Source organism: Centruroides vittatus, unplaced genomic scaffold (genome assembly GCF_030686945.1).
Source record: "Centruroides vittatus isolate TY-2023 unplaced genomic scaffold, ASM3068694v2 scaffold_769, whole genome shotgun sequence".
Taxonomy (NCBI): Eukaryota; Metazoa; Arthropoda; class Arachnida; order Scorpiones; family Buthidae; genus Centruroides; species Centruroides vittatus.
The window spans coordinates 5,405,637-5,427,638 of record NW_027122717.1 but is presented as its reverse complement, the minus strand read 5'-3'; the positions used below and the strand labels follow the sequence as shown (position 1 = coordinate 5,427,638).

The window sequence follows — 22,002 nt, the reverse complement described above, 5'->3', positions numbered from 1 at the left end:
CTGCCACCTCAGCTTCTCAGCCATCCGGCCGACTCTTTTGACCACTCTGTTATACCTTTGGTTGAAGCTTGGTTTGTATAATTCGTCGTTATGTAACTTTGGGTCTACCAATGGCACAGTGGTAAACTGTTACAATAGTTTTGTCATAGGTTCGGTCCTTGCCAACGGCGGCGCGAACCCATAACGGAGGTGGAGTTTTCCGGGTTTTCTTAACATTTGTAAGACGTTAACAAGGACCAGTTTCCCATAAAATCCTTCCTGAATGCAATCCTTCGGAAAATTGCACCATTACGCATTGTCGTAAACAAATAAACCAAACCTATATTAATAATGTTGCAATTAAATTTTTGAATTATTTTATTGAAAATACGTAAGATTTAAAGCGGAATTTAAAAAAAATTCCAAGAAAAATTTCTGCAATGTCTTACCTCTTCATAGTTAGGACATAAATCATTGGAAAATTGCATTCCTATTAGTGGTGGTTAAATTAATGCTTAACGTAGGTTTTGCAGAAAGAAATGAAAAGGTATTCCCGCATGTCTTAATCTAGAAAATGATTGAATATCCTAATTTGATTATTATAAATTCTTTTTCGACGTTCATTAACGCGTTCAGCCCTTAGCCCGAGATATCTCGGGCAAGTTGTATAGCGTTACAAAAAATGGGGTCCTTTAGGACCCCTAAAAAAATTTTTTTTTTTTTTTGATTTTTCGGATGTTTTCTAAGTCTCCAAATTTTTTGAAAAATTTTTACCCGCGCGAAAAAATTTTATTGCGAGTTTAATTAACCTTTAATGACACGCAATTAACGCTTAATGGTTTTTTTATGGGATTTTTTTATAAAACTTTATTCATCTTTCTAAAGTTCTAGTGCGTCGATTTTACTTCGGTAAAGTTATTTAAAGCTATTTTCTGATGTCAAAAACAGCATCCAATAGTTTTTTAATTTTTTTAATTAATAGATTTTATTATATATACGTTTAATTAAGTCGGGGGGTCGGAAATTTCAATTAAAATCGTAATTTTAAAAAAATATTTAGAAATATACCGCCATCTAGTATTCACCCTACTTTTTACCCTTCTCCTCCCGAGAGTTTCATGAGAATGTCCCGCGAAAGACGACACCAGCTGTTCTCAAGGTCATCCAGCTGTGTAAACAATGACGCATCAGTGTCAAGTTTCGCGCTAAGGCGAGAAAAAGGAAATTGTACTTTGAAGTGTTTTCTTCAAAATTAACACATTTCTATAATTTTTTTTTTCGTTTTTATGTTTAACTACATTAAAATTAAAAAGTATTTAATTCACCGGAGTCCCAAGGAGTTAATAAGATAAGCAATGTAATAATCTGCCATCTTTAATCGTCATCTTTATCTTCAAAAATATTTATTTATAAGTCAATTATAAGATATTTATACCTGTCGTTAAAGAAACTAAAAGATTTTAATGTCTATTTTGTTTAGTTCTTTTAGAAACACACGTCATTACATTTTTATGCATGATAAGAAAGTTTAGGTTTATTCTGATTCTTTTTGCCTCTATGTCCTTACTCTTATCAATTTCTGTTTCTATCCTCTATTTCCTAAAATGAATGCTGCTTGAGATTTTAATTTTTTCTTTTACTTTGCTAAGAGTTCTATGTCTACTTTATATCGATTTAAATACGTATATACGCGGTTTTTTAGCAGTCGTTTATTTGTTGTTTGGATGAATTATATTATAAAGTTGCAGCTATTTTTTCATATTCTCCAGTAAGTAATCGTTACAGATAGTCGTATACTGTACTAATATTTTTAACGTACTGTACGTAATACGAATAATATGGAATTATAACTTGCGCAGTAATTATATTTTCATGTAAACACTTACTTAAAAACCTTTAAATAGTGCAGCCAAACTTTAATATTTAAAGGTTTAAAGTATTTAAAGGTTTTTGAGTAGGTGTTTAGTTATATTATGCAGTCCCAGAAGAATTATATTTTCATATATCTTTGAACTTTGGATACAGTATATAAAGTAAAAAGAGAATGGTCAAAATTGATTGGATAGATTCTATAGATAGAGATTATACGATAATTAATGAAAAAATGGAGGATGAAGGATTATTATGAAGATTAGAAAGATTGCTTAGAAGTTCACTCTAGACATGAAGTATCCGAGTGGATAAAACTAGTGAACACTAGTCGCGGGTTTGTGCCACGCCAACGGGCTAGCCATTTTAAGTTTTTCGTGTTTTCTTCACGTATCTAATACCTAAATAGGAAGCAGCATCCTTCAAAAGTCCCGAAGGCACGTACTCTTTAGCAGACGGTCCTTACGTTGCTTTGTCTTATACCATCAATCCAGTCCAATCCTACCCTGTGCTATCGTGCCAATTTTAAGAATCTAATCGAATTTTATGTTAATTTCTTTTTCAAAGTTTGGGGTTTAGAACTTTTCATCCTGTCTCGATTAAAATTTTCTTTTTTCTTTCTAATTTAAAGATTCGAGGAAGCATTTGATACCAACACTTTTATGGATTTTCATTTTTTAATTCTTAAACAATAAAAATCTGTTTTTCTCTTAATGTGGTTCTTTAAAATCTATAAATTATGATAGAATAAGAATTCTTTTAAATAATTCTCTTATGCATTATGTAAAATGGCAGAAAGAAGGCACAATTTGTTTTATTTTGTCATAAAATAATAAGTAAAAGATAGAAATATAAAAAAAATAATTTGTGGTAATAAAAGAAGTATGTTTTTGATTTTGTAAATAGAAAATATTTTCTGTTTGCTGTAAGTAAAATTAAATTATTTCTTACTCTTATATCTGCTTTCTATCCATTAAGTGATTGCTACGTCGCGCGACAGTTTTAACAGTCTGGAAAATGTTTCGCTTGAAATATTTATTTTTTGATGTTTTTTTAAACAAAATCAAATATTTAAAAATGTAAGGGAAATTCCTACGTCACATTTGCTTCCAAAATACTTTAAAAGTTTTATTTTCGAAGTGAAAAATCACTAAATGGAACTTTCTGTTTACTTTAAAAATTGTGCGGATTCATATGCATTTATTAAATAATGAATTTCAGTGTTTTATAAATCTCAGATAAAACAGCATTTATGCGGTGATTAACCGAAGATTTCACGAATAAAATTGCTTTAAAAGTTCTTTTAAAAGTGTGTTTGTTTGTATATGGTACTGAAACACGTGGGCGAGCCTCCTGGGAAAATTTTCATGAAAACTGGAGCTTATTTAAAGGTTACAAACGTAAAGAAAACCAGGAAAACTCCACGTGGCAAGCTTGTTGGTGACGTACGAACCCATGACTAATCGTTTACAAGTTTTGTCCACTTCGGCTAGTGTTGAGCTAAAGTAAATTAGTTTATGCTGTATTACCAAACATCTTTTAGAAATTTTAAATCAGGAAATTATTTTCACAAATAAATTAACTATTCTGTATCCTTTGTACAAAAATCTGTACATTATAATTCTAGTATCGATTCTACAGTGTTAATTGTACATACATAGGCAAGGGGTTCATTTCATTGTGAGTCACATCTATGTAGAATGTTTTCCTTCAACTCGTGGTAAATTCGTGTTACACGTCTAATGTTATGTGCACACACAAGTATAAGTTGGTCTATATTTTGAATCATCACACACAATATAAGTGTAAATCAATTTATTAAATATTTTCTGCTTATACTAGGTGATCCAGAAGTCCTTCGATGTAGCAGCCATTTGCAGTGCCAAGAATGTAAATTTTTTAATATTCTTTATGTAACGGTTAACTGGATTGGATTCGATTGATGGAAGAAAACAATGCAACACTTGAGCGATCTCCTAAATTTGGATGCTTCCCAGAAGAATTTCTATAGAAAATTTGCCCCTGTTTAGGTGTTAGACATGCGAAGAAAACTCGAAAAACTCCATGTGGTAAGCCTGTTGTTGAGAAGAGAACTAGCGACTAATGCCACCAACAGTGAACTAAACTATTTTCCTTTAATTCAGTACGGGATTTTTGATTTTTGCTTAGGCATGCATATACATTTTGTTAATACATGTTTATAACACGTATGGTGGTTCTCATAACAGTGCAAATGGCTGCTATGTTGAAGGACTTCTGGATTACCCGATTTAATGACGGCTGTTGAGTATATTGCACAATAAAAGATGACAGTAGTTGTAATATTTGCTGATTTCTACTCATCAGAGAACAAATTTCCCTGTTGATTATACTCAAACGTGTCTCTCATGTTATCGATTATACATTTGAAAGTACTAGAAGATGTCTCCTTAAATCTCCTCTTGTTTCATCTCTTATGACAACTACATTTACATTAATTTATTTATATATTGAAATTTTTTCGAATTATTAAAGTATTTATTATATAATTTTGTTTATTTGGTTGCTAGATTGCTTCCAAGCCATGGTGCCTCAAGGAGATTTAACATATTCAGATGTTCGTTATCTTTCTAACTGTTCTGTTTTTAACATTTATCCAAAATCTCCGCCTGACTCGCGTCAACTTGTCCAAGTAAGTAACAAAAAATCGAATTAAAAAATAAATTTAAATTAAAAAATATATACTTTTGGTGCGAATTTTCGAAAAAAGTAATCACATTGTATGAATTTCTCAATCGATTCATCCAGTTATAATATTTTATCCCTTTTTTTCTCTCTTTTTTTTACTTTTTCCGATCGATTTTGACTTTTTAAATATTTAAACCCATGCGAATTTTAAAGTTTAATACTATAATCATATAACAGATTATTCTATATTTTAACAAAATAATTCTTTTTGAGTTTAAATTATTAATAAGCTCTAAATTTAGTTATAAAATTTCAAACTTCTTTAAGTACAGTGTTTGTAATTTAAGTTTACATTTTTAAAACGTTATAACTCGAAAACAAAACGGCAGAATCGCGTCGTATTTTACACGGAATCATCCCTGATGATAGGAATTTTATTTGAAGCAAAAGGACAGCTAGTTACACAAATGTTCGCTAGAGATGTTCGCGTAAATGGTTCTGTAACACAGTTATAGATAACTCAACACGTCTCAAAAGTTAAGATACGTGTGTGGTAACGCAACAGCATATTGGCCTTCGTTCTGGGAAGCATGCTAAAATCTCCAAATTCATGTTCGACCACAAAACGCAAGAGAAGAATGGAAATTTGCATACAAATCGCATTAATATCTTGCACACAATATAGGCCAACATACTGAGCATGCTGTTGCGTAATCACATAGTATATTATATGTATCTTAAGTTTCTAGTACGGTGTTTCAGCGCCATTTACCGCCTTAGCGGACATTTTTGTAACTAACTGTTTTTTGTTTTTAACTGTTTTTTGTTTCCGTGTGAAATATGGCTCCATTCTGGTGATTAGTTCCTTTCGAAATGTGAACTTAAAATGTATTTAAAGTAAAATTGTTGAATATTTTAATTAATTTCTTACGAAAAGTTTCAGGATGTGCTCTTATCCGATGAAGGCTACATCGCTCTTCATTTAAATTCAGAAAGTTTCGTAGATATTATTATAAACTCGGAGAATTTAGAAGAATATCGTTATCGCTGGATAGAATCGTTAGAAGGGAATTTACTCATTCGATTTCATTCATGCCAAAAATGTCAATTTAAAATTGGAACTTCATTTTTAGACTTTAAAAATGGTAAGTCGACTTAACTATTTTCTAAATTAATTTATAATTAATTTTTATTCTAAAATTTGTACAACGGAAATTAAATATAGTTAAAGGTAAATTAAATTACTGAATTTTTATTAAATTCTTTTGTAATTATAATTTTATGGGAATTAAAATTGCATTATAGATAGTCATATCAGATATAGGCCTACAATGAAAAATTTTCATTTTAGCACTATTAATTTGCGATTTTTCATGAAGAAAACTATGTATATAACTTGAAAATTTTATTTTTTTTTTCTCTAAGGAAGCCATTCTTGGTTTTATTTTTAGAACAAAATAAGATTTTTCTATAAAAAATATGGCGACTCTACGGACTTGATAATATAAAAGTGGTTATTTTTTATCACTTTTATATTTTTACGCCAGTAGAACTTCATGAAAATTTAACAATTTTAAAGCATTTTAAGGCTTTACAATTAAAAAATTTCATGTAAATTCCTTTAAATAAACATATTTAGGTTGCATCGCCGTCCTAAACAGCCAAAAAGGCATCCTTACCAATCCAGGAAAATCTCTGGAGCGAGAATGCAGCATTCAGATTCTTACTGATAATGTTGACGAACAAATTTATCTATTAATTCCCAAAAGAAAATCGAGCGTAACGGATCAATGCGCCGACAATTACGCTACCGTATCATTACTAGTATCTGGTAACATCACCCTGTGCCCCGGTAGAAAACAGATGAATCTTTTATCTACGGGTGTAAAATTGATCATCACTTTCCGAACGTCTGACTTGAAGATTTTTTATAAGTCCGTGAAAATGTGTAAGAATATGACAGTTACAGAAGAAAGCGGTAACATATGCAGTTTCGGAAATTACGGAGAGTGCTACTATATCATAAACACCCCCGTGGGATATGGTATCGATCTGGATTTTATATATTTTGAAACCGGTCGATCGTTGAACTGTGAAGGAAATTACATGACAATACAAGATACAGAGAAATTAATCAACTTTTGTGGCAACATGACCGATAAAACCAATAAGATTCAATCTGCCAAGAACGTCGTGACGTTACGTATGAGCATGTTGCAACCTATGGAAGACGGAAGGGGTTTCTGTGCCGTGTATCGAGCTGTGGTGCAAAATGATTCGTTTACTGCTTGTGATTATGGTTGGGTTTCCGGTTCTTATTACTGCTATAAACTATTTACGATGCAAGCTGATTGGAAATCGTCTAACGAAGTTTGTAAGGACAACGGAGGACATCTTGCTTCTATAGGTGATATACACGTGCAAGAACTTGTAAACGAGATCCTGTTAACTAGGTAAGTTACTCCACGTCGTAAAATGCGATTTGTAAATAAGTTTTCTAGTTTGTTATTTTTACTTTCTAAACTTGTTTTAGATATTTCTATAATCTTATTTTGTATAAGACCTTTTATTTTGGAAATTTAACAGTATACTATATATATATATATTTTTTTTTTACTTTTCCTGCTGTTATTAATAACAGAAGGAAAGTATGGCGGTGGTCAAAAGATGACCTCCCCAAGAATTTTACATTTTTGTGTCGGGACCTTCAAACATTGAAAAATACAAAAAAAAGTAGTTGGAAGTTTTTCTACATGTATGGATGATAAATGTGTTGTGTGCGTGTGGCCCCCTCACACACATACAACACACTAACTTTTTGGATCGCCTCTCCGTATCGGCAAGTGTGTGTATGCCAAATACACACACACACACACAAACTTGCAAAAACGGAGAGGCGATGCGATCCAAGAACAAATTCTTCGGCTTTGTTCTTGTGTTTTGTTTGTCTTTCGCACCCATCTTTAGTTAGGTGCTCTCAATTGCGCCAAGGAGCATGGACACTGCCATTTTTACTCCACTGTATGTCGAAAACGAAGTCAAGGATCCTCTTTTTTATTACATTTTTAAATTCCTCAACACAGATAATGGAAAATGGCGAAGTTTACTCAAAATCGATCGATCAAATTTTGAGAAGGAACTCAATTCTGTAAGCTGAACGAAAGAAGCTTCGCTAGCCCTCCACCTCAATTATTACATTCTTCTTCAAAAATATGTACAGACACGGTACATATTTTATTCTTATTTATCATTAGAATTAAACATGATATAAAGTACGATACGAGCACTCGTATTCCTCATACAATCTGTATTAAAACATAACAAATCGTTTAAAGACATTTAATCGAAATTCTCTTTAATTGAATGGAGTATAGGAAATCTTAGTCTACAAAACATCTAATTTCCTGTTTGAAAGTTTAGAAAGAACGCTACCGTTTCTATTATAGTGCTAAAGATAAAGTATATATTTAGCCAAATGCTGGAACAATTACTTAGAGGTATCTCCTTGTAAACATAATAACTATCATAGAAGAATAATGGATACTTTAACAACCACCTCTGCACTATCTTCACTTTCTTCAATGATTGCTGCATTTCCAATTGTGTTCTCTATTTTCAAAAATTGTTTATGCTCTTATTTCTTTCTTTCTGATTGTTCTGTTTACGTTCTTTATTCACTATACTTAACTAATTACAAGTTTCTAAACAACAAACACAGAAGAATCTTGCGTACTTTACTTAAATTTTTAGAGCACGAACGTTAGTTATTATAAAAATGTATTCTTTTATCGATTATACGAGACTTAATAATGACATTTTTTCTTGTTACGAGGGTGTATAAAAATGTTTTAAAAATGTTTGATGGTTAAAAAAGTGTTATTCTATGAATTATACGACAAAGAAACACGCAACAATGGAGGATGATAACTGAGGAAAAAGAACAGCGTGATAAAAGAATATTGTGACGTAACGTCGCCGTAACAAAATAAAAATAAATTTAAAAATAATGTGTGACAAAAAAGGCAGTGGAGCGTTGTTTTTTTACACAGTATTCCGCGAAATCATCCGAGAATTTCCACGTATAATCTCTAAAGAATTAAAAAACAATTATAAATTTACATTTAAAAAGTTTTGTAGTAATACTATAATACTACGTCGTAATTTATTATAAATCGACGTGATTTGCAATTATTTACCTTAACTTCATCTTAACTCGTTAACTTATCGATCGTATTCCCAAGGCAAGATCGCGTTGCTAAGCAATTAATGAAAAAAATCATTGAAATGTTTTTCCTAACTTTAGCTTGAGCTCAATTTAGATGGTTTAATGTAATTTTTTAAAATGCTTTTTGCTGCTACGTTCTTCAAAGTTTTGATAAACATCAGAAAGTGTTTTTCATAAGAAAATTCTATCACTTCATATGTGAAAAAATTTTATTATACGTTGTATTAAGCAATAGCAAAAGTAATTTCTGTCATTGTATAGAATACAAAATTTAAATATTAAATCGAATAAATTAAATAATAATGCCAAGTGCAGTATCTTAATTTTTAACACTATAACATAGAGAGACCGGGTTTGATATGTCCATGAAAGATTTCTGCAAGTTGCTCGCGGATTCGAATCAGGATCCTCCAGAATGGTATCTTGATACCTAACCTACTGGGCTATTCGGGCGGCAATATGACGATTTATAATATAAATACTTTCATAAATTACTGAATTTCTTGCAGAAAACAGAGTTCATACGACTTGTACGGTTCATAGACGACTATTTCAAATTATTTAAATTATAGTTTATATCTAGCATCGTTTCGATTTGGTATATTGATCAATGCTGTTTCTTTTATGATGTTAATTGTCTTAACTTCTGTCTATTTTTATGCATGTTATTTCCTAAAAATTAACAATTTTTTCCCTTTATTTATTACGTTAAAAGTTGCAATTTCTTGGTAGAATCATTGTTAATATCAACATTTGTTTTTTATATATATATTTGTTTTTAACTTTTTAGTTTTCCTGCTGTTATATATAACAGAGGAAAGTATTGCGTCGGTCACAAAACGACCCCCAAAAATTTGTACGTTTTTGGAGTCAGTGGATTTTGAAACTTCGAGAAATGCAATAAAATTCGGGTTTTTTCTGTGTGTATGGTTATTTGTGTGCATATGAAAAGGCAGAATTTTGTTTACCCTGTTTGAAGCTTAATAACTCCTGTGCTTTTTGTCGAAAATTTCTGAAATTTTGCAGGAAGATTTGTGTATTAAAAGGATTGATGCTATAAATTTTGAGTAGTCAGAAGTCGAGGGAACGAGAAGATAAAAGGAGCCACGTGTCATATCTCGAGTTGGGTCGGACTTAATTAAGATTTTACTCGTTATTAGCATTTAAATTTATATATATATATATAAATTTAAATAACTCATTTCTACCTTCAAAATTAAGCTTTTTGTCATGTTACATTAATTAAAAATATAAAAAGTTTTTAAATAAATTATCATTAACAGATGGCGCCACACGTAGTTTAATATGTTGCCTGGAAAGATACGCAACTGGATTTTTTAAAATGTACTTAATAAATAGGAAATTTATCACATTTAAGTAAACAATATTTACTTTTTATTTATTTAATATGATTAATTAAATAGGAATTTTTCTTTATTAAATGTAAGAACTTATTTTTAGTATTATTTAATTACTAATTAACGGATATTGACGTGGGTGAATTTCCTTATATAAGATGTGAGTTTCTAAGGTTTTCGCATGTAACATTTACTAAATTATTCAAGAAAATTATAAAATTTGTATAGTATCATTAATAAATAAAGAAAAATTTCGATAAATAAATCAGTATAAAAAATAATCCTTTTTTAAATTTTCAGATACTAATTGATTGTATTAGAAAATATATTTATCAATATTCTGATACTGTATTTTACGACACATAAGATTTGGTTTCGTTTTGTTTATCTGTTTACGGTATAGCGATCTACCAGAAGGGAATGCTCCAGGAGGATTGGTTTGGAAAAATAACCTCTATTTAGGCGCTACTAGAGTGAAGAAAACTCGAAAAACTCCACGTGGCCATCCCGTCGGTGAGGAGCGAATCCACTTCCAACTACCAGTGTTTAGTGGTTTCATTAGCTCAGCCACTTGCAGGAACTAATGCACACAATACGCAATCTTATTTTAGCTTAAGATATTTAAGAAAAGAAGCATTTAGCGTATATTATTTAAGCCATCTTGTGCTTTTGGTACTCGGCCCCCACCTTTTTAAATTTTTTTACTGTATTCTGGTTTTAAAATAAAGTAAAATTAGAATACTTAACCTCTTTTATTTATCAGGGAAAAGGATTTAAAAGAAATCATTTACAATTAAAATTCCCCATGAAAATATTTACATGAATACGTGAAAAAGCTGCTTAGCTGTAAAGAATAATGATAACACTAGTGATAAATTTAATTAAACAATAAAATTTTATTCGAGTGTTGGGCGTGGTAGAGATTACTTGTAGAGTGCTGAAGGACATTTGGAAAATTCATCATTCTTTTTTACAAGATGCAGGGCTATTTTATCAGCCTGTTTTTGGACAAAAGTCACGTATTACATGCCGTAAAATACAGTAATTAAAATTATAAATTCACTAATATATAAGATAAAGAAATGACTGAAGTATAATTTGAATTAACTGTTTTAAGTTTTTAGCAGTGCAAAAAAATAGTCTTAGCACTTTTAGATTGCTTATTACTTAGCAGCTTTGGTATATTTAGTAGGGTGTAGCAAATATTATAAAATATTTAAATATATTTAAAGTTTTTGTTTTAAATGTAAACACTATATATCTCTATTTATTTTCAATATTAAAACAAACAATTTACGATTAGTCACAACGATTTAAGGGGTTTCTGATATAGCTAAACGACAAGGAAATTCGGGAATCATGCAAATATTCAGAAATAATTTTAAATATATTTAAGACAATATCTTGATTAGAACTCTGTATATGTTCATACCTGAGTGGATAAAGCACAGAACATTGTTGGTCTCTAGTTCGCGCCCGAATAACAGGTTGGTTGCGTAGAGTTTTCCGGGTTTTCTTCACGTTTCTAACACTTAATGAGAGCCAGCTTCCCATAGAAAGTGTTTGCACAATGTATCGTCCTGCTTTGTTGTATCGTGTTGCTTTGCCTTATCTCATTAATTTTAAGTGCAAATAGATAATTGCAGAAATGAGGGTAAATTAAACGAGCAAATATTTACTGTGACATCGTCACAAGGCCCGGTCTGCAATTTTTAATCGTGTTTTTAATTTATTTAATTTAAAATATATGCTCCCCACCTCAAATTAGTAATGTTTTGCCCCTGTACATCATACTTTTTCTGCTAGCAATAGATTCGTGCCGGTCGTCTATCTAGCTCCTTTCGAGGGAAAATATTTGAATTGAAATAACGTGACTTCCGGTGTAAACCGGAAGTTCATATATAGTTTAGCGGAAGTTATACAGTTTGCCGGAAGTTCATATAAGTAGTAAATCGGGGCCTCCTGCTCTTACCTTTTTCACTTCTCTCAAATTTCATCTATATAACTATGATCTCGAGATTAAGGAAGGATAGACAGTGGGAATTTATTTACGATTTTTTTCAAAATTGCAGCCCAAAATATATGCTTGTGTATTTTGTATGCGTATTTCTTTGGTAAATGATGTTTTACAAATTAACTCCTGTCGTTTTTAATTGGGCTGCAGTTTGAAGAAATTATTGACCTATACATTCCCACTGTCCTCTGTCGGTCTGTTCGCCCGTCTGACTTTCCTTAATCTAGAGAAGAGAGTTAGATAAATGAAAGCCGAGACCAGGAACCTTAGGGGCAGGAGGCCCCGATTAACTATATACGAACTTCCGAAACAAATCGGAAATCACGTTATTTCAATTCAAAACTTCCCCCGAAAGGTGTTAGATAAATGACCGGCACGACTCTATTGTTAACAGGAAAAGTATGATGTACAGAGGCAAGCCACTATTAATTTGAGGTGACGAGCATATATTTTAAAATAAATAAATTAAAAATATGATTAAAATTGCACCCACATATAGAAAAGATAATTCGATTCTTGCTGTGTATAAAGCGTACAGTTTAAAAATGCTTAAAACCGAAGACTTACTCTTAATCTCTTTCGTATTCTGATTGTTTTTAAGGAAATCATTTAAATGTCGTTACATAACTCTGGATATCTTCTATTTTCGAAGTTTAGACAATGAAGAAAATTATTCACATTTTCAAGTCTATATTTTAATCCATTTTTCACCAACCACAGAAGTAACAGTTAAAAACGTTTGAAGATAAACTTCACGAAAAAACAAACAGTAAGTAGAAAATTCACATGATTAAAACGATATCAACGTCAGCCTTTTTATGGAGGATCTGACGTTTTTACATTAAAAACGGAAGTATAATCTTCTTACCATACCGTCAAGTCCTTAACATATTTATAACTGGTCTGGCCCTCTAGTGGTGGTTCTGAGTATTCCAATTTCATTTACATGTCGTTACATAACTCTGGATATCTTCTATTTTCGAAGTTTAGACAATGAAGAAAATTATTCACATTTTCAAGTCTATATTTTAATCCATTTTTCACCAACCACAGAAGTAACAGTTAAAAACGTTTGAAGATAAACTTGACAAATGTGAATAATTTTCTTCATTGTCTAAACTTCGAAAATAGAAGATATCCAGAGTTATGTAACGACATGTAAATGAAATTGGAATACTCAGAACCACCACTAGAGGGCCAGACCAGTTATAAATATGTTAAGGACTTGACGGTATGGTAAGAAGATTATACTTCCGTTTTTAATGTAAAAACGTCAGATCCTCCATAAAAAGGCTGACGTTGATATCGTTTTAATCATGTGAATTTTCTACTTACTGTTTGTTTTTTCGTGAAGTTTATCTTCAAACGTTTTTAACTGTTACTTCTGTGGTTGGTGAAAAATGGATTAAAATATAGACTTGAAAATGTGAATAATTTTCTTCATTGTCTAAACTTCGAGAAATCTTTAAAGTTTATAATTGCTTAAAAGATTAAAAAAATAAGTTAGAAACAAACTCACTAAAAATTCGAAATTGCGTCCTTGAATAATATCGATTCAACACTTAACAGTTAACGCGTTAAATAATAATAATAATAATAACGCTATAGCGAAATAACGTTATATGAGATAGCGCTAATCGAGGTATTAGTGTGGTTTATTCTTCGATTTTTTAACATCTAAAATGTATTTAAAATGCGTAATAAATATTCATATAGAATTTATTATATCCTTTTGCATAAAATTAGAAAACGAGAATAAAAAATTCCTGCATGAATAAAAAATATTCTTCATTTACACTATTTTATTTTTATATTTTGCGATAATATATTCTCGTTTTCTGTATTTTCCCTTTAACCTTTGAAAGTTTCTCCTTTATGTTTTCTCGTTTTTATATTATTTTTTTAAATCGAAAATAATATCTAAGATTTTTTGTACATTTTTAAATACTTTAATTACATTATTGCTACGTAAAATGCAATTTTATTTTTATTTTCATTATTATATAAATCTGAAAAGAGTTTAAGAATTATCTTAAGAATATTAATATTATAATAAATACTAATTAGAGTTAAAATTGTATCGAGTAGCCATTTTTTGTTACACAAAGACGGTTAAAAGACCACGTGATAAGGGGTCAGCCTATTGTCTGAGTTCCGATACGCCCTAAAATTTACCATGGATTGCAAGGATAGAGATGTAAAGGCGAGCCTAGGATTTACGAGGCCTTACCAAAATGATGAGGCCCATTAAAAGAGCGATGGTGATAGTAGGTAGATTTCTTTATGTCCGCAATAGTATTAAGTAGTAAAATTTTGTACAATAGTTTTACAATAAATTGGAAAATTCAACAGGTGAACAGAAATTCACCTACAAATACTGCTCTCCTGTTTTTAAGTACGAATATATTAATCATTACAAAAAAGTGTCCTGTTCTGCAGCAATATCTCTTTCAATGGAAAAGATCGAAAGTGAAGAAAGTCTCTCTTGACGCCTTGTTGATCGATCGTAGTTCTTGATCAATTTTAACCTTAAAATTAATTGTTCAATATGTACTTAAACAATTGTATTTTCAATAATTACCAATATAAATACTAAAATATACTACTAAATTTGTGAGACCCTAGGCGTCTCCTTTTCGCCTTTATGTAGGGCCGCCTAGGTCGAGATTTTGCTCATTCTACACTTATATTGGCGATTTTTATAAGGATCGCGCTCACCTGTAACGTGTAAAGTCGTGTCGATCAATAGCTTTAACATATTAGTGTCCGTGTTAAAAAATTCATCCCAACAATCAGGAATATACTATCTAAAGACAAGTAAAATTGCCGTACTTTTAGTTTGAAAAAGAAAATAAATACATAATTTATTACATAAAAACTCTCTGTTCTCATTCTAAATATTTGTTAGAAAATAATAGACCTACATAATTTTTGCAGGGTGTAGTATATTGTAATTCATTTATCCTATATTTGCCTTCCAGGCCTCAGTTTTGGTTGACTTTCCACTTACAAAATCATCCACAATTATGGATTTGATATTTATGCTTACTTTACTATTCCCAATTTCTTCTGCTTAACTGTAGCATCTACCCATTTAACATTGAAGAAACTAAATTTGCCTCATAGTTCAAATGTTAAATTCATGATAAATTCGATCGATGAAAGCTGTAACAATCAGTTGTTCCACTTGGCTGATCACTATTAGCTTTAATACTTGATCGATTCTGTGAATTCAAAAGTTCTACGCTTTGCCTGCTTTAATTTTAGAAACGATTTAAAGTATATATTCGAAGAATAAGTTATCAAATTAAAAATTGTTAAAGTATAAAAAATAGAAAATTTTTATATCTAAGATAATAATAAAAAAAGTGTTATTCAACAAAAAACTTTAAAATGGACCAATTATAAATAACGTGGATTTAAAATATCTGTAATCTGAGCTTTTACAAATTAGTCACATACGTGTTAATTATCCTTCTCTCTTGTGTTGCTTACCAGTGGCCGAGTGGATAAAACTATTGACCACCTGTCATGGGTTCGCGTCTCGTCAACTGGCTGGCCACGTGGAGTTTTCCGGATTTTATTTACGTGTCAGAAAACTTGATGGCAGAGCTTACCGCTGTGAGGACTCAGGATTGAGCCCAGACGGAAAATTCCCCAGGAATTTTTTGGGGTGAGTCGATATGTCAGGTTCTGTCCCTCACCACTCGGCCGGCCAATTTTATTATAATGGACTTGCTAAAAGAGGCGCTCTTAGTACGCACAGGGCAGAAAGAGTTTCAAAAAATCTAAATATAAGCCAGTTTTCCCATAGAAAATCCTTTCGAAAGGCGTTCTTTTGCTTTAATAGATTGCTTTTGTGTCGCGTTGTTCATCAATTGAAACTTTCTTTATATCTTCAACGGGCCACCAGTAGCAGACTGGATAAAACCACAGAATAATGGTAGTTCGTCGTGAGTTTACGCCTCACCAACGGGCTGGCCACGTAAAGTTTATCGAGTTTCTTCGCATGTCCAACACGTAAGTAGGCATCATTTCCCCTTAGAAACTCCTTTAGAGGACAGATCGCCCCTTTGTTGCTTTGCCTATTCCAGGGATGGCGAACCTATGGCACGCGTGCCATAAGAGTAAGAGAAATCATCTGGCACGTAATGTTCATATGATTTCTGTCTTTTTCAATCACCCTTTCTGTTTATCACCTGATCATCTTTTCTTCAATCAGATTTTTTACATTTATTCGAATTAAAGCGTATTCGTTTAATTTATTTAAATATCATTATTCGAAGTCTAAGACATTGGCACGCATTAACATCTTTAAAGCTAAGTATGCTTACAATATTGCACGCAGACTCAAGAAGGTTCGCCATCCCTGGCCTGTTCTATCAATCTATCCTATTTAAGTTCTTTCTCTTCTCAAACAAATTATATTTTTAAACTCTGTATAGATTACCCCATCATAATTTATAATAAAACATACAATTTCACTTGCCTGATTTTAATTCAAAAGTATTTTTTAGAATGGAGTTAGATAGACGGTTGGCATGACTCTGTTGTTATCAGAAAAAGTATGATGTACAGGGGCAATACACTACTAAAATCGAGAGCATATATTTTAAATCAAGTAAATTAAAAGTGTGATAAAAAATGATTACTTTTTACTCGTTAATATAAGATAAATATGAGTGAAAATAACATTAAAGTGTTTAAATTATTCGAAATAAAATGCTAACAGAGTAAAAAATGTATTTATTGCTTACTATTAACTTTTTTAATGGTAAAATATAAGCCAACGAACATGAGAACACACAAAGAAGCGGTATTATTTTGAAAAATGAAGTTACAAAATTGCAAATTAAATACTACAACCTGAGAAATATTGTTGCATTGAGTACAGATGTTGCAAGTAAATTAAAGAGCAACGTTAAGGCTATTTACACTCGTTAAAGAACGTATCCTACTATGTATAATGTATTTTTACGCGGATGAAAGCCCACTTGAGCATTAAAAAATATCATTTTTCTTCCACTATTTGCAATAACGTCACTAACTAAAATACGTTTTCCGAAACTTTCTTCTATTAAAAACTTTATGAAACCAAAAGAGAAAAAGTAAAACCAAATAACTACTGCAAAATGTTAATTAAAGAATTCTTCATTTGAAACATATGATTACTTCAAACCAGAAGGTCTAAATACCATTTATTGCACCCTTCTTTACAGTGGTTAACATGACGGCCGGATGGCCGAGCGGTCAAGGTGGCAGCCTACCGCTCTGGGGGACCCGGGATCGAATCCGAACGGGTCGAAAATCCCCAGGAATTTTTCGAGGGGTGGTCCGTTCGGATATGTCGGGCCCCGTCCCTCACCACCCGGTCGCCCCATTGTGGGCCTGGCCGAACCCTTAATGGGCCTTCTAAAAAGAGGCCCTCTTAGTGCCCACAGGGCGGAAAGAGTTAAAAAAAAAAAGTGGTTAACTTAACCACTGTAAATAAATGGCCGAGTGGGTAAAAACCACTAAACACTGGTAATTAGTCGTGGGTTCGCACCTCACCAACTCGCTGGCCACGTAAAGTTTTGCAGTTTTCTTCACGTGACTGACACCTGCTAGTTTCCTATAGAAAGTTCTCTCAGGAGGCACCCTTTTTGTCAGATCGCCCATGTATTGCGTTACCTTCTCTCATCAATCCAACCCACACGAAATTATAAAAAATTAATTTCATAATGTAGTTATCAGCTGATTTAACAAGCCACCGATTAAAATATTACTTCTTGACAATTTAAATCGTCCTCAAATTGTTAAATTACAAGAAATTTACATTTACAATTAGGTGTTTAGACCTATATCTACGATCTAGACCTAAATGTTTATAAGCTATATTGATATTGTTGTATTGGGTAATGGGATAAATTAACGCACCACAGAGGCAATCTGCAGGGGAGATGTCATTCGTGAAAAATTTCTATAGGAATCTGACCCCTATTTAGGTGTTAAATACGTGAAGGAAACCGCTAGCTAGTTGCCAGGAGCGAACTCACGATCTACCAGTGTTCAGTGGTTTTTATCCATTCGGTTATTGGTGGACATTTTTATACACGTGTAAAACAGAACGGGTTTACCTCCTTAAATAAAAAGACAAGGGGACATTTAGTGATGATTTTAGTAATTATTCTTCCTGCTAAGTGTTGATTTGGTTATTAAAAAACAAGGATTTTTCGTGGGTGTGTGAGGGTGTATTTTAAAAATTTTAGGTGATGAACAAAGAAAAAGGTTAAGAACCACTGTAATAAAGAATTTTATGAATTATTTTCTAGTTAAATTGTGTGATATTTAAAATTTATTATTTATCACAACTGATTAGTACTAATTCGAAATTATGTCAGCGTATTCTTGCAATATGCATTACGCATTGTTTTCAATCCGGGCGACTTTAAATCTATATATATAATCGAGACGAGTTGATAATAATAATAATAATAATCAGGGCAGAGCCCAAACGGTTAGGAGTTGAAAGTTGAAATTTGGTACACAGTTAGGGTACGTCACGAGAACGCACACTAACAAGGGATTTTTCGAAATTCCTCCCCACGGGGGAGAGGGACAGGATTAAAGCTTTTAAATATATTATCGAGACGTGTCCAAACGGTTAGGAGTTGAAAGTTGAAATTTGGTATACAGGGTACCAAATTTAAGCAGTTGTGTTCAAAGTGTTAAGTAACAATGATAGTGTTAAGTAACAATGGAGAACAAGAGAAAGCGACGTGCAAGATTTACGGGCGCTGGAGGAAAAAAAAGAAAGAAAGAAAAAGAGTAATATGTCAGAACATATTCGATTTTCAAATTTAAACAGATTAGTTCGGTTTTTCTCGACCCTTCTTTAGAACATTCGATGAAAATCTAACGATATTATAACATTCGATTTTCAAATTCGACCTTTCTTTAGAAATATTTAGTTTGTTGATGAAATTACTCTTTTTCTTTTGTGACTATAACGTAATAATCTTAATCTTCGCTATCGTTACTTTTGCCCAAGCAACGCCGGGCCTACCTGTTAGGCCCGGCGTTGCTATAATATTTTTAAGTTATAAATTTCAAAAATTACTTAAATTATATTTTTAACATTTTATAACTACAAATATAAAATTTGTTATAGCGGTTCATTAATTTTTATACGAATAAAGTTTGCGAAAATTTCATTAATTTTATTTCAATTACTAAATAATTTTTATATTAAATTCTATAACATAAAATATACAGTATTTTAGTTTTTGTCTTCTTGTCTGTATATTTTAGGCATTACTTCTCTGTAATATTTTAAGGTGCTTTTAAACTTGTTTCCCATTTTCTTTCCTGTTTTCCTCTCTCCATTTTCCCAATAGATCCACATTAATTAGTCCATGGCCATCTTTCTGTTCCATTCTCTACACATGTTCTTTTCATGTTTTGCTGTATGCAGTGATGTTATCTATGATGTTGACTATGTTAAATCTTTCCATATATCTTCATTTTTTAATCTATTCGTCTACATTTCGATAAATGGTGTAGACGTTTCTTCTCGGTTGCCTCCATCTGTTTTCTATCTTCATCTCTCAAATTTTTCTTCCATATTTTGTTTGTTCGTATGGCCAGACTTTTATACAGTTTTTCATAATATTTTTTTCTTAAAAGCTTCACTTATTATCGACTTTTTAAAAATGAATGTTACTATTGTTTGGTTTCATGTACAAGGCACCGCAATACATGGGCGAGCTACCAAGAGTGATATCTTCCAGGATGACTTTCTATGCATTCTAACTCTTATTTAGGTGTTAGGCACTCGAAGAAAAACCTGGAAAACAGCGTGGCCAACCCGTTGATCAGGCGCGAACCCGCGACTAGCTACCACGATTGTTCACTGGTTTTATCTTCAAGGCTCTGGTGGGCCGAGAATGTTACAATTTTTGATTTGTTTGTGGAAGTCATGTCCTATTTCTATATTTGAGTTAGGGGAATTATTTATTGTCTTGCTTTTTTAAATCTATTTAATTTTTATTCTCGTCTGTTTGTTTTTATACATCACACTAATTCTTTGTATAAGATTATTTATGATCTTCATTAGTTATAGTTTAGGTTATTTGGCAAAACATGGCCGATCAGCCGAGGGGAATACCTCCCTGGAGGTCTTTTATTGGAAACTGACCCCTATTCAGGCGTTACAGAAGTGAAAAAAACCCGGAAAACTCCACGTGACCAGCCACTTGGCCAGGCAAGAACCCACGACTGCCAGTGTTCAGTGATTTTTTCCATTTGGCTACTACCGTAGGTGATGTTTATTAAGTATGATGTGAGTAGGTGTCTTAAACTTTTAAAAAATATTCTTTAATATTTCTAAACTTACCCAATCGTACACTTATTCAATCTTTATAAATATTACATTTGCTAATAAGTTGAATAATATTCTTTTCTCTGTAGCATATCTTGATAAATTAACTTGTTTTAGCACGAGAACTTCTAAAGCTAGATTGTTCTTTACTAGTTATCTTTTCGGATCACGGTTCTAGTCGATTTTATTATTTCTCTAAGTTAATTCATAGCGTGTTAAAAATAAAGACACCCCTCCTTTAATTTCCACATTTACTTTTTAAAATATATCTAGGCCTACTAAATTTTCATTTTTGGCTCTTTCCACTCTGGTAAACCAATAGGGTCTTTTTCATTACTCATCATGAGCTCGGCTAAGCTGAATGAAGGCGGCCGGATGGCGGAAGAAATACAGCACATGAAAATTTCCTGAAAACTTTTGCCCATCCGGATTCAATTCCTGATCTCCTATAGCAGTTGGTTGATACCTTAATCGCTTTGGCCGTCCGGTCGTCTATATTTACTATTATTGATGTTCTTCACTTATTTATAATCCTAGTTTTATCCTATGCTTTGTTAAGAAATCTCTTAAACTTTTCCTTAATTTCTTTTATTCTGTTACTTTTCTATTTTCTAATCTTTCCAATGTGTCTTAGATATTGATTCGTTTCTTTGTTCTTTCCATTGCCACCCATGGCTCTATTTGTCCCATTTCTTTCTTTTCTAGAAATTCGGTATAATGTTAATTCTATTTTTTGAGATTTATCTACATTTTTAGTTTATTTTTTACTTCCTGTAATGATTCAGTATGATTTAATTGAATTTCATTTATATTATATTCCGTTTCTGCATCAATCACTCCCATTCTATTCTGCTGATTTTTCTCTTCTCTCTTCATTTTATTGCTTTTATCTACTTAAATTCAATGACTTTTCTTGGTTTTATTTTCAGTCACTAGAGATAAGCCTTTTTTTCCTGGGAATAAATAATTCCGCTTTTGTATTCAAAGCTCTAAGCGCTTTCCTTCTTTATTTTGCACGGTGTTTCTTATGCTGCTTAGTGTTGGCTTCTTTTCTACTTCTATATCTTTTGGATATTTCAGTATATTCTGTTTTTCTTTCTTGATACAATCTTTGTACATTATTCTATTGTAAAAGTTCAATTTCAAAAAATTCTTGCCGGTTTTAGTATAATCTGCTTACAGATCCTATTATTAGGCAGTGGTTAGTATAGGCTCGTTTTTGTAAATTCGTGTACCGGATGCATTTTTTAAAAATAGTCATGAATTAAATTATAATCTATTCTCTTTCTATGGGTTTTTCATGTATGCTCAATGATTTATTTATATTTGTAAAAGAACTCATCAGTGGCCGAGTGGATAAAACCACTGAACACTGATAGTTGATCGTGGGTTTTTTTCAATTGTTGAATTTTCTGGCTTTTTTCACGTGTCTAAACTTAAATAAGGGCCAGTTTTTTGTAGGAAGATCTTCCAGGAGAAAGCCTTGATAGGACTTTACATGGAAAGAGTTTGTCCATTAATTATATATACA

The 22,002-nt window shown here is 31.8% G+C and overlaps 1 protein-coding gene across 1 annotated transcript in view; it reads left to right on the top strand.

The window, feature by feature from the left end:
• The window catches only part of LOC136989949 (uncharacterized), a 162,310-nt gene that overhangs the window by 46,050 nt on the left and 94,258 nt on the right, over window positions 1–22,002 (top strand). Inside the window, exons 5-7 of the mRNA XM_067288257.1 lie at window positions 4,398–4,519; window positions 5,453–5,660; window positions 6,155–6,968. Coding sequence (XP_067144358.1) covers window positions 4,398–4,519; window positions 5,453–5,660; window positions 6,155–6,968 — 1,144 coding nt within the window. The remainder of the gene's footprint in view (window positions 1–4,397; window positions 4,520–5,452; window positions 5,661–6,154; window positions 6,969–22,002) is intronic.